Source organism: Calliopsis andreniformis, unplaced genomic scaffold, assembly GCF_051401765.1.
Source record: "Calliopsis andreniformis isolate RMS-2024a unplaced genomic scaffold, iyCalAndr_principal scaffold0022, whole genome shotgun sequence".
NCBI lineage: Eukaryota > Metazoa > Arthropoda > Insecta > Hymenoptera > Andrenidae > Calliopsis > Calliopsis andreniformis.
Genome location: NW_027480432.1, coordinates 27280 through 43596, shown reverse-complemented (window position 1 = coordinate 43596; position 16317 = coordinate 27280). Strand labels below are relative to the sequence as shown.

The 16317-nt window shown below is 40.0% G+C and overlaps 2 protein-coding genes across 3 annotated transcripts; one reads left to right on the top strand and one right to left on the bottom strand.

Annotated features, from left to right (window-relative positions):
- Positions 1-1839: 1839 nt before the first annotated feature.
- Positions 1840-3580, bottom strand: LOC143186767 (activator of basal transcription 1). Of its 2 annotated transcripts, none has more exons than XR_013003104.1 (4): positions 2979-3353; positions 2541-2730; positions 2056-2466; positions 1840-1965 (listed from the first exon to the last, which is right to left on the bottom strand). XR_013003104.1 is itself a non-coding variant. In XM_076390533.1 (4 exons), the coding sequence occupies exons 2-4, from the start codon at positions 3196-3198 to the stop codon at positions 2187-2189; spliced, it is 690 nt and encodes a 229-aa protein (XP_076246648.1). In that variant the 5' UTR covers positions 3199-3305; positions 3461-3580; the 3' UTR covers positions 1840-2186. The 2 variants fall into 2 exon arrangements, 1 of the variants encoding a protein (XP_076246648.1); XM_076390533.1 differs by adding an exon at positions 3461-3580 and having other exon boundaries at positions 1840-2466; positions 2979-3305.
- A 546-nt stretch (positions 3581-4126) lies between these two features.
- Pps (protein partner of snf) lies at positions 4127-15441 on the top strand. Its single transcript, XM_076390487.1, has 17 exons — positions 4127-4287; positions 4968-5104; positions 5178-5438; positions 5531-5787; positions 5870-6029; positions 6159-6455; positions 6611-7597; positions 7670-7927; positions 8036-8188; positions 8270-8394; positions 8484-8848; positions 8968-9071; positions 9189-9455; positions 9520-10002; positions 10111-10253; positions 10352-13345; positions 14051-15441. Exons 2-17 carry the CDS (start codon positions 4978-4980, stop codon positions 14996-14998), a joined length of 7929 nt encoding a protein of 2642 aa, XP_076246602.1. The 5' UTR covers positions 4127-4287; positions 4968-4977; the 3' UTR covers positions 14999-15441.
- The last annotated feature ends 876 nt before the right edge of the window (positions 15442-16317 follow it).

The window sequence follows — 16317 nt, the reverse complement described above, 5'->3', positions numbered from 1 at the left end:
ACCTAATTGCAAACAGGCAGAAATAGAGTCTGCAATCTTCCTCCTTGCGAGTATGTAACGAGTAGCTGACGTCTTGTACATCGCCACCCTTTCTTTTCGTTTTTCTTATTTCTCTCTTTGCCGCTTCCTACTTATCTACATTCGTCCTTCCTCCTTTCTTCCTTCCTTCCTTCCTTCCCTTCCTGTTTCCCCTTTTCTTTTTCCCTCTATTTATTCCTTATTTCACATAATATTTTTTTCGTTCTTTTAATCATCCATCCATACCGTTCCATTTGGCTTTTGAAGGTTGAACGTAGGCGCTGTCAATACGAACTAACAAGTAGGTTTCGAGAACCGCATAAGAGAGGCAGTACAAATGTGGGCGTCGAGGAAACGACAAAAGATAGTTGATCAACGACAATTTTATGATACACGTGGAATACATCTCGACGAGAACGTTACGTGCATATGTATATATTAAATACACGTGTCGCGTCGGATCTCGTTCAAGAGTTCGAGAATATGGTTGATGTTGACTATATTCAACAGACACCTGCCAACGAACACTAACTACACTTTGACTAAAGTTATCCAGTTAGCCAGTGGATCAGTTTGTGAAACAGTGACACAATTTGTACTTATAATCGAAACGAAAGGGGAAAGAAATTCGAATGTTTTCGTTGTGTTTTTGTTGATATACCTTATAACACGATGAAAACTCTACAATATGATATTTTAGTCGTTACAATTATTCGAAATAAATATTACCAGTCTGACCTTGTTTACATCGAATTTTTCTTTATAAGACACACTGTTGGAGGTTATTCCGGTTGGTTAACGGTAATGACAATAAAAATTAAGAATATAGGTAGATGGTCGCGTATGAAGCGACACAGTGGCGCCAAACATTGCAAGGGGCAACACTGACCTTCTTTCATCGACGGACAAATAACTAGGTCTAAATTGGGCCAATTGATCGTTAGGGGTAAAATCGACGTTTCGTCAGCCGGCGAATGTTGAAATAATGTCGTCGTAGCCACCCATCATTCACTCATCTTCGCATCTCCACCCTCTTCCTCCTATCTTTTCCCACTTTCTTTGCTCTTCCTTTCGACCCCTTTCAATCGAGTCTAATGAGCCTCTATTGTCGACAATTACAAATTAGGTAGAAAAATACTAGTCGAGTGAACGTAAAATTCCACATCATATCCGACACGTGTTAATATTCTCTACCTTTCATGGAATGAAATTCAAAATTCGACATTCTCGTTCCAAAACAAATGAAATCACACCTCAATGAAAATATATTCAAGTTACGTTTGTCTCGATCGTAATAGTTTTTTTAACGTCTACACAAATTGAAAATTATCAAAACATTTTTCTCTAGGCAGACAAATAGCTTTCATTAGGATTTCCTATTTCTTCGATTTTTAGTAGTATCACTACTATCAGCAACATGGAATAGTATTGAAAACATGGAAATAAAACAAATTCAAATTCAAATATATCGTGGACCGTTTATAATAAAATTTACAATTTTCGTAAATTTCTCGATGTCGTATTACGTCGATTACGCATGGCAGCATTTATTACAATCTTGGAAAGGCTATTGGTTATCTATAAAGTGCTGGTACATATTAAACTCGACTCTAAGATTTTTCAACTTTTCCGATAGTGCTACGTAACTTTTTTCAGATTATTCTCTTGTTTTTAAATCGCAAACGCGGCTTGCAACGTGATTAATGCGACGCGACTTAATCAGTGTTGCGGCAGCAAGGAATTTTCGTCTGTCTTTTCTTTTTTTGACGACATGTAACGCGTAACGTTTTATTCGTACGATGACAATAAACAAAACGGTGATTCCAGATATGAATTCGGTTTTTTATTTGAACAAACCATGCACCTTTGCATATAAACGTTCACATGAGATGCTGCATTTTTACGAAGTGAACTTATAATGACCAAAATCTTTTAAATAGAAACAAACTGCAAGTAAAAATTATTCTAAGAGAGACAGGGAAAAAATGTCATTTTATTTTTGGTAACAACATATTCAAGATAAACCTTTTTACTTACATACTAATATTCTTTTTTACCGATTGTCGCACTGCAATTGCATTTTAATAATGATAATGATAATTGCCGGTGCTATATTTCTTTCTATTTTCTCTGGAAAAGTTTTCTAAGATATGTTTTTATTCGGTGCATTATTCGAATAAGGATTTTAAGAAATCTATCCTATCCGTAACATGGTCGTTTTCCTTCCTACTTCTGATCTCTGCATCTGTATCTCTTTGCTTTATCACTGGTGGTACAAAACTACTTTTTTCACCTAGTTGCTGCTTTCGACGTAGCTTTCTACTTCTATCAACATTGTGAGAGAAGAAATTGGCTTCTCGTTTAGCCTGTGCAATTTCAGCTCTTAATCTTTGTTTACGTACTGCTCGTTCGTAAGCTATACGTTCGCTTAAATGAATCCACTTGAACCTAATAATATATGTATAAACATGTTTTTAAAGTAACTTGCTCTAAAGTTGCTTAAATTTATGATAACCTGTTACCTTGGAAGATATTTTACATTCCAAATAACATCATAAAATTTGCTTTTCTTTCTAGTAGAGATTTGTGTATTATTCAACGTAGATGCAACATATTTTGCCACCTTTTTACTTTCAAATTCGACCCAACCTTCGGTAAAAGATTTTGAACAGCCCTGCTTTCGCTTCTTTAATTTCTCGCCATGCTTTGATTCTAAAGACAAAATATCTATCAGAATAATACACAATTATTGCACCGAGAAACAAAACAAAACGTGACATTTATGTTATTTTGTGTATAGAGTATAATATTCTATACATTATGGAAAAAGCATTGTCAGAGGATTCGCTTCTCGTGAACTAGTTTTACAGATGAATCAGAATAAGATTAAACCAAGGTCATGTTTTCTTACGAAGCTTTAAATTTGTTTTCTTACGTTTCATTCATCATAGACAACTAACCATTCTCTTCTAACTGCAAGTATATTCGTCCAACTGTTCCGTAAACTGAAAATAATTCGCGAATTTTCGCAATATTCATGTACTTCGGTATGCTGGACAAATATACGATTCCTCTCTTTCGCTTTTTCGGTTTTGGTGAATTTTCAGGTTTTAGAATATCTTCCACGTTTCCCATGATTTCCATGTTTTTCACGTTTTCCACGGCTTCCATGTTTTCCATATGTTTCGAATTTTCATGAAGGAAATCCGCTTAGACTTCGTTTCCTAATTTATAGTTTTGCTTTAGAAAAATCACAGCTCTGCTCAACACTGGCACATCAGTTTAATCTGTCATACACAACATGAATGCATACATTCGTTTGCGTCCGTCATACCCACCCGCACGCACGCACGCACGCACGCACGCACGCGCGTGCACGAACCACATCACGCGCGCGTGCGCGCGCGCTCTGATATATGTATATAATATATGATATACTCACTGCATTCACGTAATATATACTATATATCGACTATGTGCATGCCTCATATGCCCATATGCCCCTTATAAATTTGGCGCGAATGACTTGTGTGATGCAATAACCTGTACGACTGCAAACTCTATGAGTGTTTTCTCAATATACTTGTTGCTTCATGTATGCACGTATACTGTGTATCTTCAATTTACCGTATTTTTCTATTTAAGCAAAGAATTTACGAATATTTGCTCTTTCAACAAATACTTGAACTTATTTTTACAGTTTTTACTATTTTTTATTTTTATAATTTCTTTCGTGAAACAGATATGGTAACAATGACAACAAAGTTCTTTAGAATCGCTAACGCAGCATAGGATAGATCTAGTATCATATGGGATTTTGTATCGCACGGTCTAACGTCCTACATACCGATTTTGCAACAAATCATTTGATCTTTCGCGCCCTTTAATCATGCGTCATGAACTTATGAATAAGATACCTACCCATAAAATGTTTTTAAAAAGATCGAAATTAGTTTTATGGTTATTTGCAGTCAATGAGACTACATACATACCTGTACTTACGAATTTCCTTCGGTTGGTGCTTGTTTTCATGTAATTTCTATTTGACGCGTTACAATGCTACCGCCTTGTTCTTACTGTTGCGCAATGAGAAGCGCGCAGCGTCTCAGTTTGTGCACGAAGGCACAAGTGCATCCGTAACGCGATGAATCGCTGAAGAAAGTCAAACTTTTCCGCGAGACACGTTGTTTTCATGAAGATTTCGCGGAACAAGTTTTATGAGTGTAATTGTTCAATCGACTAACTTTCTAACAACGAAAACAACGACGGGTGAGCGAAAATTTCGGGAAACGTTACTTGCTTGACTCAAACAAAATGGCGACTGTCCTCTTGGCGGTACTGTTTACTTGACCGTGAACATTATGTTTTTTGTGAAGCGTGGCAGAAGATGTTGTATATTTAACTCTTTCGCTGTCAATCGATGTCAGCCCAATTGTCTAATTCGATTAAATCACCTAACATTTGGTTCCTTGAAAATCGTCTTAATCGTGTCTTTTCGTAAGATAGGTAATGGCACGATCAAACAAGAACAACATACTTGACTCATGGCAATACGATACGGTGTAGCACGTTTTTACGTTTTGGCGTTTTGCCGTTTTACCGATTCAAATTTTTGCGATTTCTTACTCTGTTTCAAAGTATCTTACAAATTTGTAGTTCTTATTCATAACGCTGTCCAAGCCGGTTAATATTACATACGAACGAATATTGTATGTAGTCAGGGACGTACTTAATTTCTCACAGCTTTCCGCTGTATTTCTTCTTACGTTCTATGCTCGTTTAAACACTGATTTTTACTTTTCTTTCTCCTTTCTCTAGTCGTTTCTCTTTATTTTGAGAAAGACGTTAGGAATTTCATTAAACGCACGCTCGCAGCGTGGTTATACCATAATTGTTACTCTTGATTCATTTAATCTTGAGTGAGTCAAATGCTGCATTATCTCTTCTAGGTTAAGGAAAATGTCCAGCTCGTACGTTATCGAGCCACGAGAAAGCGGCTCAGAAAAGAAAGATGATACATTGATTATTGTTGTCAACGACGATGGTACAATATCCGTTGATCAAGAAACATTGCAAAGCTTAATCAGTAAGTTTTGCTAGTTGTTCCATTAAATTTGCCAACATCATCCAACATGTTGGTTAATTGTATTGATTTGTAGTGAATCAGTCGAATGCAAATGTTAGCGTTGTCAGGCTAGGACAGGCAGAAGCAGATGCTGAAAATGGGGATATCACGTTGACTGTAGATCCTCCATCCTTTACGTCCACTGCGATCAATTCTGGAAGCACAAGTACAGACCCAAGCAATTTAGTTGATCCTTTCATGGAAATGGATCCAGAACAATTGGAACGTTTAGAGACTGCTTTACAAAGCGAAGAAGCAAAACAAATTCTTGGAGAAAATGTTACAGCAATGCTTGGTATTACTCACTATTCTATCGTCGATCAGATGATATTAGCAATCTTATAACTTCCGTCAGTCAGTGGAAAATAATTGTTCCGTATCTTCCAGATATGTTAACAGTGGAAGAGCAACAAAATTCGATAAGGTACAGCGTTGAATTGGACCATTGTTATACAAGTAGATTATCTCCTTCCGATTCAAAACCAAGAGACTCCTTACCTGCTACAAATTCACCCACCTCTGAGGATACTTTGCAATATACGCGTCAGCTTTCACCTGTTCACGGACCACCTAGTACATCGGTGTCGGTTGCCGATGCCGAAAGTGCGATAGCAACAAAGCCGAAGGTCACCGTTGCGAAAACTGTGAGTACTGCCTTTTGTAGCAGATGTCTACTCTTCAACGATGAGAATAAAAGCTTACTCAACGATACGTTCTTTATGTTAGGGTAAACCAGTTGGTCGCCCACGGAAGAATCCTGTACCTCCTTCCATGGCCTTAGGTAACAATCCAAAGACATCCGTCAATGTTACGAGTACTCCTAAATCTACTGGACATCCCGTATCGAGGAACTTGTCTGGAACGATACATCAAGGAATTGGAAAACGTAATTATATCGTACTCTTGTCTATATAATTCCTCCTGAATTAATCACAGAATTCTCAATGCTATTTTGCAATCGTACAACTCGGACAAGAAATAGTATGGTAACATTAGTTTACTCTTTCCTTATCAGATCAGGGAAGGTCTAATAATGATGATGAAGAAGAGCCGAGTTCATCGTCTACCGAGTCGTCCGATTCAGAACCACCATCTGATAACGATTCAGACTTTGGTCCGCGAGGTCCTAGAAGAGGCGGTATAAGAGCTAGAGGTGGAAGAAAAGGTCTTACTACTAGAGGAGGAAGCATGACTGCTACTCGTAGAAGAGGTTCCAATAAACAAATGGACATGGAGCAAGTGCGTCGATTAGATATGGAAATGGCAGCAGCGGTAAATGCTATGAAGAGCCCGGAGAAAGATGAAAAATCGGGTAAGAGAGACTATACAATTGTTATCCATGATTATATATGTGGTTGTATGCATTCTATACATACACGTATGTGTACATATACCGATGTATGTTTACCACATGTGCGTATGTTATGGCATATATACTAACCGTGTCTGACCACTTCTATTCATTAGGAGGATTTAATCTTGGCAAAGGTAAAAGGCAGTTTAAGGCCACTATTGGAAGAAAAAAAGAGGAATCGCAACATATCGAACCATCTACACTCATAAACGAAGATGTTTCAATCACGTTCGAGAAACCGTTACAAACTACGAATCAAGTCAAGGCGAATTTAATTAATGCCAATATGATTAAAGGTGACATGATTCTTACAAAACCTGGACAAGGAAAAAATAATCAAAAAGTTACTTTCGTTCAAAAACAAGTGCTTATGAAGTCGAATGATCTGAAGACTATGGGCCTGAAAAAGCAAGTGGTGCTTCCAAAAGGAAAATTCTTAGGCCAAGCAGGAACCAAATTTTTTACGACCAAAGATGGCAAATTGGTTCCAGTACCGATAACTACTAAAGCTGTAGCATCAAATATAGTAGTACCTCAAGTCAAAGGAACAGTACCACAAGCGTCTTCAACGCATCAATTTCCCTCGGCTCAGAATTCCATTTTACAGATGCAACAACAACAATCACAACCCCAACAACCACAACCACAATCACAACCGCAATTGCAACTCCAACCACAGTCACAGTCACAGTCACAGTCACAGTCACAGTCACAGTCACAGTCACAGTCACAGTCACAGTCACAGTCACAGTCGCAGTCACAGTCGCAGTCACAGTCACAGTTACAGTCACAGTCACAGTCACAGTCACAGTCACAGTTACAGTCACAGCCACAGCCACAGCCACAGCCACACTCACAATCACAACCACAGCCACAGCCACAGCCACAGCCACAGCCACAATCACATCCACATCCACATCCACACCTACAGTTACAGACACAGCAGCAACAATCGACAAAAGTGTCTTCGCCTGCTTCCACAATGAAAATGAAATCTTTCGATGTAAAAAAGGAGAAACGGAAGTCTGACGGATTAGAAGTTATCACAAGGAACGATAACATCGATTCTGTAAAAATAACTGAGAACAAACTCGTGGATGGTTGGTTGACAGATGCTTTTCACTTTGCCATTTTCTCCCTTTTTTCCTTTATCTTTCTCTCTTCTTTTTTAGGCGCGAAGAAGCATCCAAAGAAAGAAAATCGTAAATCACCGGCATATATGGTGGATACTCTTGGTCCTGCTCTTTTCTCTACCCCAGATATTATACGTCGAGTCGGTTCAAACAGTGATTCCAAAATTCAAGAGAATGTGGTAACCTCTGTGATTCCTACAACACCGTCTACGAACGTCGCATCTTCAGGCACTGGGAATTCCCCGACACAAGTAGCGCATTCATCCTCGGCATTGGTATCTTCATCGAATCGCATAGGTCTGTCTGATTATTCTCTCATATACACGTTTTCTATACGTATCAGCATACTATACATATTCTACTGAAATTGTACCAAAATTATCTTAACGAAAGATATAATCGCAGCTTCGTCTTCCGAGCCGCTAACCCACTCAGAATCTGTTGTTTCAACGGAAAAGCGAGAAGACGATGACTCCTTGGTACGAAGTAACGAAAATGAAACTAAACCAGGCATGAAAACTAACGTATCAGAGGATTTGCAGCCTCATTTGGATTCCGGTTAGATTCAAACTAAACTCTTAAGACTTATATTTTCTGTCGTTATACGTTCTATTCATTTAATAATCTTACGCTTTTTAGGCGGAATAGAAGGCGAGGAACATTTGTTAGCAACGTTAGAAATGGAGGCTAGTAAACACGAAGAGGAATTACTGGCAGAGGCGCTGTTGTTACAAGAAGAACTTGGAGTCGATTTAGCTGAACACGTACTGAAATCTTTTCTTTACATATTATTTCGTTCGGTGTTTTCTTCCGTTATCATTTTTACTTATTTGTTTCTGTGACTTCATCGTAGAGTGCGCTCGTGGAACAAGGAGGAAGCGCAGCATCTGAATCGTCCTCAAATAATATACTTATTCCGTCACTGTTAACATCCGTGCAAGAAACAACTAAATCATTGGATACTGTTACGCCAGTAATCATGACGACCACGTCAAGTACAGCAACGATTATGACAGCGACAGCATCAACAAACGTAACCAGGGAATCAACGAGAAAGTCCACAAAAGAGGAGAAAGAACCGATTCAGATTATCCGTGGTGGACGAATAATTACGTTGCCTCCCATCGAGGCGCCAGCCACCAGGAGTAAGCGGTTGCAAGCGAAGGTTGAAACGGTTCAAAAAACGGTCGAGCCGATTAAACGAATAGAAAAGCTTAGGTAGGCTACTTAGATCAAAGCAACGCTAATTTCAGACATTTTCGGGCAAGTTGATAGTTACACCTTTTATATCGTGTAAACATATATATATGTGTGTATATATACATCTCCATTTGCAGTATACAACCTGTGCAGCAAAGATTAATGCAGTCCAATAAAAACGAAATACATAAGAATGTAGATCAAAACGTAGAACATGATATCGCGGATAAATTGGAGGGAGGTAGGATAGCGGAGAGTGAGAAGCAAATGGGACAGGAGGAAATGGAAGAACGAAAACGCAAAGATAGTGAGAGAGGGAAACATGAAGAGGATGACGACAACGAGGAGCGGGAAGAAGAGGAGGTGGAGGAGGAGGAGGAGGAGGAGGAGAATGAGGAAGAGGAGGAGGAAGAGCAGGAGCAGGAGGCGGATGGGGAGGGGGAGGAGTTGGAAGAAGAGGAGGGAGAAGAAGAGGAGGAAGAAGAAGATAATTCTGATTCTGAAGATGATCCTGATAGACTTTGGTGTATATGCAAACGTCCGCATAATAATCGTTTTATGATTTGTTGCGACGTATGCGAAGATTGGTTCCATGGGAAATGCGTGCATGTTAGCAAAGCGATGGGTAAGATCGAAAGATAACTGTACATCTTTTCCTTATTCCATAGTTTCCGTTACTCTTCTTCTAGGACAACAAATGGAAGAAAAAGGAATAGAATGGGTTTGTCCAAATTGTTCGAAGAAGAGAGACGAAGCAGCGACAACTAAATCGAATATACAAACCATCATGCCTGGTAAACAACGAATTCGATCGGATACTATGACAGACAGTACAGTTACTCTCAAACATTTTGTACCTGCTGGTCAATCATCGGTTATCGGAGAGACATCGTCGTTGATCCCTGCTGTTTCCGATTACGGCGATATACAATATTCTAGCAGTATGCAATGCGTGGTGTGCAAGAAGGAGGCAAGGAATTCTAGTATTTATTGTTCGGATGCGTGTATACTCGCACATGCCCAAGAAACTTTAACCAAAGACAAACCGTTACCGGGATCAACGTCAAGTCCAAAAGGAATGAGATCATCATCTTTGGATAGTACTACCTCTAGACCAAAATCTGAGGCTAGGGTAATAGTTTTCGAAAGAAAAACGGGAAGGGTCTTAACTGGTAAGTCAAAGATGTATCTATACATATTAGATTTTCAATGTGTGATCTTAAAGTATGGAAATTAATTAATTTAATCATTTGTCAAAAATAATGGATTCGGTATCTTAGGTACCGATGCTCCGACACGATCGAATCTTCGTACGTGGTTGAAAGAGAATCCTACCTTCGAAGTTGTGAGCGCGAATAATCTTAGTGCCTTGCAAATAGGAAAAACGATTACGACCGTACAAACACAAATACCTAATAAAACAGTAAGTATATTAGAGTTCCTCTTTTGATGATTTTTCATTTCTTACATTTTCAAGTATTACTGTCGACATGTTACATAACGAAAAAAATATGATTTAAGGGAAAATCTACTCTTGTATCACCTGGAAAAGGGCAAATTATTCCGAAAATGACGTATACAAGACTACCAGGTTCGAAGCAAATGATTTTAACAGCGGGAAACAAAAAGTTCACTGTAATATCTAGCGGACAGCAGCAGCAACAGCAACAGCAGCAGCAGCAGCAGCAGCAGCAGCAGCAACCGCAGCAGCAGCAACAGCAGCAGCAGCAGCAACAGCAGCAGCAGCAGCAAACACAATCTCTGAGCACAAGGACATTACAAATAAAGCAAACGCTGCTTACTCAATCAGGAAAAAGTCCTTTATTACTGAAAACTGTAACGCCAAAGTCGACTGTTCAGGTACAATCAAAACAGCAAGGAATAGCGTCACCAAAACAGACGTCGTCGGTAAAAAGACAAGAAGCCAAACAGTCAACTTCTTCGCAGATTAAACAGCAAATGAAGCCAAGTCCGCCGAAAAAACCTGAAACTGAACCTATAAGATTAAACATACGCAGAACATTGACCGAATTGTTATCGAGCCGAATAAAAGAAACTGATGATTTGAAGTTGACCGACGAGGAAATAGCCGATCTAGCTTTCAATATCGAATTAGAACTGTACAAGTATTTCAAAGATACAGGCTCTAAGTACAAAGCAAAGTACAGGAGCCTCGTGTTCAATATAAAGGATACGAAAAACTTAACGTTATTTAGGAAAATTGCCGACAGATCATTGACACCTGACGCTGTAGTACGGTTAAGTCCTGACGAAATGGCGAGTCAAGAATTGGCCGAATGGCGGGAGAAAGAAACGAAGCATCAGCTGGAAATGATCAAGAAAAACGAACTAGATTTAATGACACAGGCAAAATCTATCGTTGTCAAAACTCACAAAGGCGAACAAATTATCGAGAACGACGGTGGCATCGGTCATGTCGATCCCAAAACTCCCGTGCAGGATATTGTAACCGCATTAAATAGCGCTGACACTATAACCTCGACCGTGGACGACATCGAAAAGGAGAGTGAAAGAGCAAATGACGAAGAGAGATGCAGAGTAAAGGATGATTCAAAGAAAACGAAAAGTTTTGACGAGAAGAAAAGAAGAGATAAAGAACGGGATAAGGAAAGAAGCAGAGAAAAGGAGAAAGATAGGGAAAAGGAAAGATTGCGGGAAAAGGAAGGCAATCGTTCTAAAGGTGGTGGCAGACGCGATAGAAGTAGTAGTAGAAGTAGACATAAGCACGGTAGCAGAGACGACAGAGAACATAGTAAGACAAGGGAGAAGAGTCGAGAGAGAAAGTCTCGGGATAAAGAGAGTAAGCGGGAAAGAGAGAGGGATCGTGAAAAGGGAGAAAAAGATCGAGATCGGGACAGAGATCGCGAACGTTCGAGAACCAGAGATCGGGAAAAGTCAAAAGTCCGAGAAAAGGGGAGTAGTAAGGAAAAAAATAAGCAAAAAGAGAAAGAGAAGGAGAGAGAACGAGAGCGACATAGAAATGGCGAGAATAATTTGAGAAATCGTACTAGCGGATTCGCTTATTGTGAATCGAAGGATAACATTGATAAAAAAGAAGAAGAAAGACGAAGAGAATCGGAAAGGAAAGAGGAATCGACAAGTTCAGCGGGAACATCAACAGAGAAACCGATCGAGGATCGACTTTGGCGACATATCGAGGATGAAGCGACTACCAACACCATCGACGGGAACGATTCCGATGTGTCGGACAGAGAACCCACTTCAACCGTTACAATCAAGACACCGGATATAAACGACGAAGTCGACAGAGAAAGGGAGCAAGAGCATCCTGTTACTGTCGAAAGAGATTCTACTCAGAAAGGTGGATGGCAAACGGTTTGGCGAGGCTTCGTCAACATGGTGGACGTTGCAAAATTTTTCATTACTGCGCAGGAAGTCAGTGGACACGCGAAAGATCTAATGGACGATCTGCCGGATACGGTCGACGTCGTCGGTAGAATCAGTCATGAAACCGTATGGGATTACATTTCGAAGATGAAGAAAACCGGTTCGAAAGAAATACTGGTGATTCGTCTTACCGCTGCAAACGACGAAGAAAAAATTCCATACATAACATTGTATAGTTATTTGAACAGTCGAAGTCGGCTTGGGGTTGTTGGTAATGTTTCGAAAAATATCAAAGATTTCTATATAATGCCGTTCTCGAGTCAAAGCACAATACCTCAGGTTCTATTGCCTTTGAACGGTCCTGGTTTCGAGGAACATCGACCGCATCTTCTTTTAGGAATAATCGTTCGTAACAGAAGGAAAAGATTTGCCGGCGTATCGTCCTCCTCTTCTACTGTACCGGCGAAATTGGCGAAAAAAGAGACCGATCGAAGTTATACGCCACCATTAGTCGCTACTTCGAAGGAGAAAACCAACAGCCCCAATGCCACTTTAGCGATTACGACAGCAATACCAGCGATTGCCGCGATCTCTTCTGCTCCCTCATCGTTGTCGTCCTCCTCGACGTCTTCCTCTCCCATCGCGACATCGATTGTCAGCACTTATCACAAAACTGCAGGAAGCTGTAGCGCAACCGATTCCGTAAAAGAGAAACAACAGCAACACAACGTGACGCAAACAACCTTGGACAGTTTGAACAAAGCACACATAGGAATGTCGAGGAGTACGTTACTCGATACTGCGGCTATATGCAAAATTGTTCCGGAGTTATCTTCAAAGATCGATCTTACCTCGTCGCCTGGTAAAGTACCCCTCGACGACGACGGCGACGAGCCTTACAGTCCAGGTCAGATGGACGAGGAACAAATTGATCTCGACTTACGGACTTGTTCCAGTTCTACGGCAATTTCGATGCCGATGTGTATAGATGGCACGACGATCGACACCGGTATTATTTCTTCCAGTAAAAACTCGAACGAACTCCAGCGGAAGATGGACGAGCTGAACAGACAGATCGAAGAACAGAAGCAACAAATACAAAACATTAGTTCGTCGTTTCTCGGTGAATCATCGTCTACTTTGCCGGTGAGAATTTTAACAAGATTTATCTTCTACAAAGTCAATTGTTATCGTTTTCCTATTGTCCTGTTGTAAATAAAATTGATTTCGATTTATTCCCATGGTATCCTATTCCTATCCTCGAGCTGCCCAGACTTTTACGCAATCACCTTTTCGTTTGGTCCTCTTTCGATATCTTCGCCTATCGGGATGCTCCTTTGTATCGTTAGAATGAACGAACGCAAGGGGTAAACGCTTGTTACAGGATTCGCGAAAAGTAAAAGTCTGTCAGTAGTCCATTTTCCTTTTCATTCTCTCTAGAATTCTCTTTTTCTTTCAAAGGCTATGGTTACTCAATGGATTCGCCGATTGAACATATAATAGTTCTAACTGATCGAGTATAGTAGGGGAATATGGTGGTAAAGCGAGAGTATGACCGAGCGGAGGCGGAAGATAATGGGAGAAAGGAGGTGGACAAAATTCGAACCCACGTGCTTCGAATGCGCGACCTTTCTTCTTTTCTTTTTCTTTGTCAGTTTTTTTTTTTTTTCTTCAAATAGCGGCGAATCATCTGCGAGGAATCCGAATGCCGAGCGAAAGGAAAGAGAACGAATGGGAGCAACGTATACGCGATGTTTTATATTGGTATATACATATAAAACATCATCAACTATATAGAAAGAAAAAAAACTCACGATTCTGTTTCCGTTTTGGTCTTGTTGTTGATTCCAGGGTTTAGGGCTGGACCCACCGGCTACCGACGAATGCGAGGAAGCTTATAGCCCTCCGGATACAAGGTCATTCACGCCACCACCACCAGCCGGTATTTCAAAATTCACACAACCGATTCTGGATAAAGTATCGAATATAACGATACCCCCAAATTTACAAGAAATTTTGGCAAACGTTAAACGGCAAGAGAGCTCAAAAGTAGATCCGTATCTACCATCCAAGCCTAGTGCCACATTCTTAACCACTGTCAATTCTTCGATTTACCAAAACTCGGAGAAATATTCGTCGCCGTCTCAATTGAAATTTTCAGTCGGCGGATCGAACAAATCAAACTCCGAGAAGTGTTCGCCATCTGAAGTTACTCATCATACAGACTCTTCTTCGAAGGAGAAGGAAAGTAAGAGTACTTTGAGTTCGCTGAGTGATTTGGATTTGATCAGAAAAGCGGAGGAAGAGTTGGCCGCCGTTGCGGCTGCATCAGCTGCAACTTCGTCAGGAAGCGCAGCGGCCGAAAATTCTACTCCACCGATTTTACCCGCAGCTTCAGTCCTTCCAACGATGCCCGGGGCTTCCTCTCCGATAGTGATGCCGTCAATATCCACGAATCTTTCGAGTTTAACCACGGTAACAGACTCCTCTCACGAGAGTTGTTCGTACAAGAGTCCTTTCTCCGAACCTTACAAGCGAAATTTAGCCCCCGAGCAACCGAAACCTCCTGGTCTCGAAGACGAAGACTTTCCTCCGACGTTCCCGTCGACACCGCCTAACATGGAAAGTAACGCGTCGAAAACGATGTCGTCGCGCTCGAAGTTTGTTCCAAAAAGCGGTATCGTATTAAGCGTAAAGCGGAAAATAAACGACGACGGTAGTACCTCTTCTTGTGCGTCTAACAAAACTTCGAGGGTAAAGTCACGCTGGGGTCAAGGACCTTCAGATTCGATCGATTAGTTTTCTCCTTGCTTTACGACGATGGAAAAGGTTTTTTTCAGAAAAAATTTATGCGCATCGAAGAATGTGGCTTTGTCTCGTTTTCAGACTGCTAACGAAGACGCCGCGCGGTGGTTCGTACGTTCTGAAAAGATTCAGTCGGATGTCGCATGCAATTGTCAGATAGTGTTTTTCATCGAAACCATAAAGATTTGGCGGATTTGAACGAACGAAAAGATGCGGAAGTATCGGGAGTTGGGTATTTTGCGTTTACCTTTTATTCATCGATAAAGATAGATGGGTTTTACGTGGAAGCGTCTCTGTATTCTCGGTAGCGAACACCTGTAAATATGAAAGCGACGAAAATGAACGCTCTTTTACCGCTCATTGAAGAACTTCGTTGCGTGTATATATATATAATCTTATCGAAACTCTTGTAATATATATTGTTTAAAATGTTTCAATTTGCTCGAAGAGTTAACGTGTTATATTATGTAATAAAGTGTATACGCGTTGCGTGCGTATTTCATCGGTGTATTGTATATATACATACATACATATATACATATATATACATATGCATATATATATATATATATATATATATATATATATATATATATATATCATATGTATATACACATGCAACAGCATACAGCATAGATTCGTATATACATACATATATACATGCATATATACATGCATACACACATACAAACACCTCTATATATGTACGTATAAGTTAGAGATATAAGAATGTACGAACGGGCGACCAATGTCGATTGAACGATAATTTTATTTTATGTATGTATAATCTAGCACACGTTCGTTTGTTCTCGTACGGTGGTAATTCGTACATACAACGTGAACGGTGCAATTTTTCTATAACGATTCGTGGACGTAACGTGCCACCCATAGCTTTGTAATTTTACGTTCAGAAGATAAATAATGTTCATACGATATGGTATAATCGTAAATTTTCTGACACGTAAATTGTCCGATTGCTTCAGCTACTGTGGAGTCCACAGACGGCGTTTATTTTTCATTTTATATACAAGTTTTGGGCCGATGAACGACTAACCTCACGCGAAAGGACCTCGACTTTTCGTTTCTTTTACGATTCGCTCTTTAAGTTTTGCGTACTATGCGTTATATTTCTTCGTTGCAATACCCTATCAATGCATCTTCGTAGTATGTCACAATCGACACAAGAATCGTTTTTTTTTCCTATCATACAACTTCCGCTCCTCTTTCCCTTCGATTCTGGCCTAGTGCCTTTGTATTATTTCTTCTCCGTTAAAAGGCGTCCGAGAGAAAGATTATTCTTTCTATGTTTGCTA

Excerpts from the sequence above, each read along its gene's own strand:
- Pps (XM_076390487.1), top strand. The coding sequence starts at position 4,978 with ATGTCCAGCTCGTACGTTATCGAGCCACGAGAAAGCGGCTCAGAAAAG. Across the intron at positions 5,788-5,869 it reads AGGTCACCGTTGCGAAAACT|GGTAAACCAGTTGGTCGCCC; the intron begins GTGAGTACTGCC and ends TCTTTATGTTAG. Across the intron at positions 7,928-8,035 it reads ATCTTCATCGAATCGCATAG|CTTCGTCTTCCGAGCCGCTA; the intron begins GTCTGTCTGATT and ends ATATAATCGCAG.
- LOC143186767 (XM_076390533.1), bottom strand. The coding sequence starts at position 3,198 with ATGGAAAACATGGAAGCCGTGGAAAACGTGAAAAACATGGAAATCATG. Across the intron at positions 2,731-2,978 it reads CTTGCAGTTAGAAGAGAATG|AATCAAAGCATGGCGAGAAA; the intron begins GTTAGTTGTCTA and ends TTTTGTCTTTAG. Across the intron at positions 2,467-2,540 it reads AATGTAAAATATCTTCCAAG|GTTCAAGTGGATTCATTTAA; the intron begins GTAACAGGTTAT and ends ATATATTATTAG.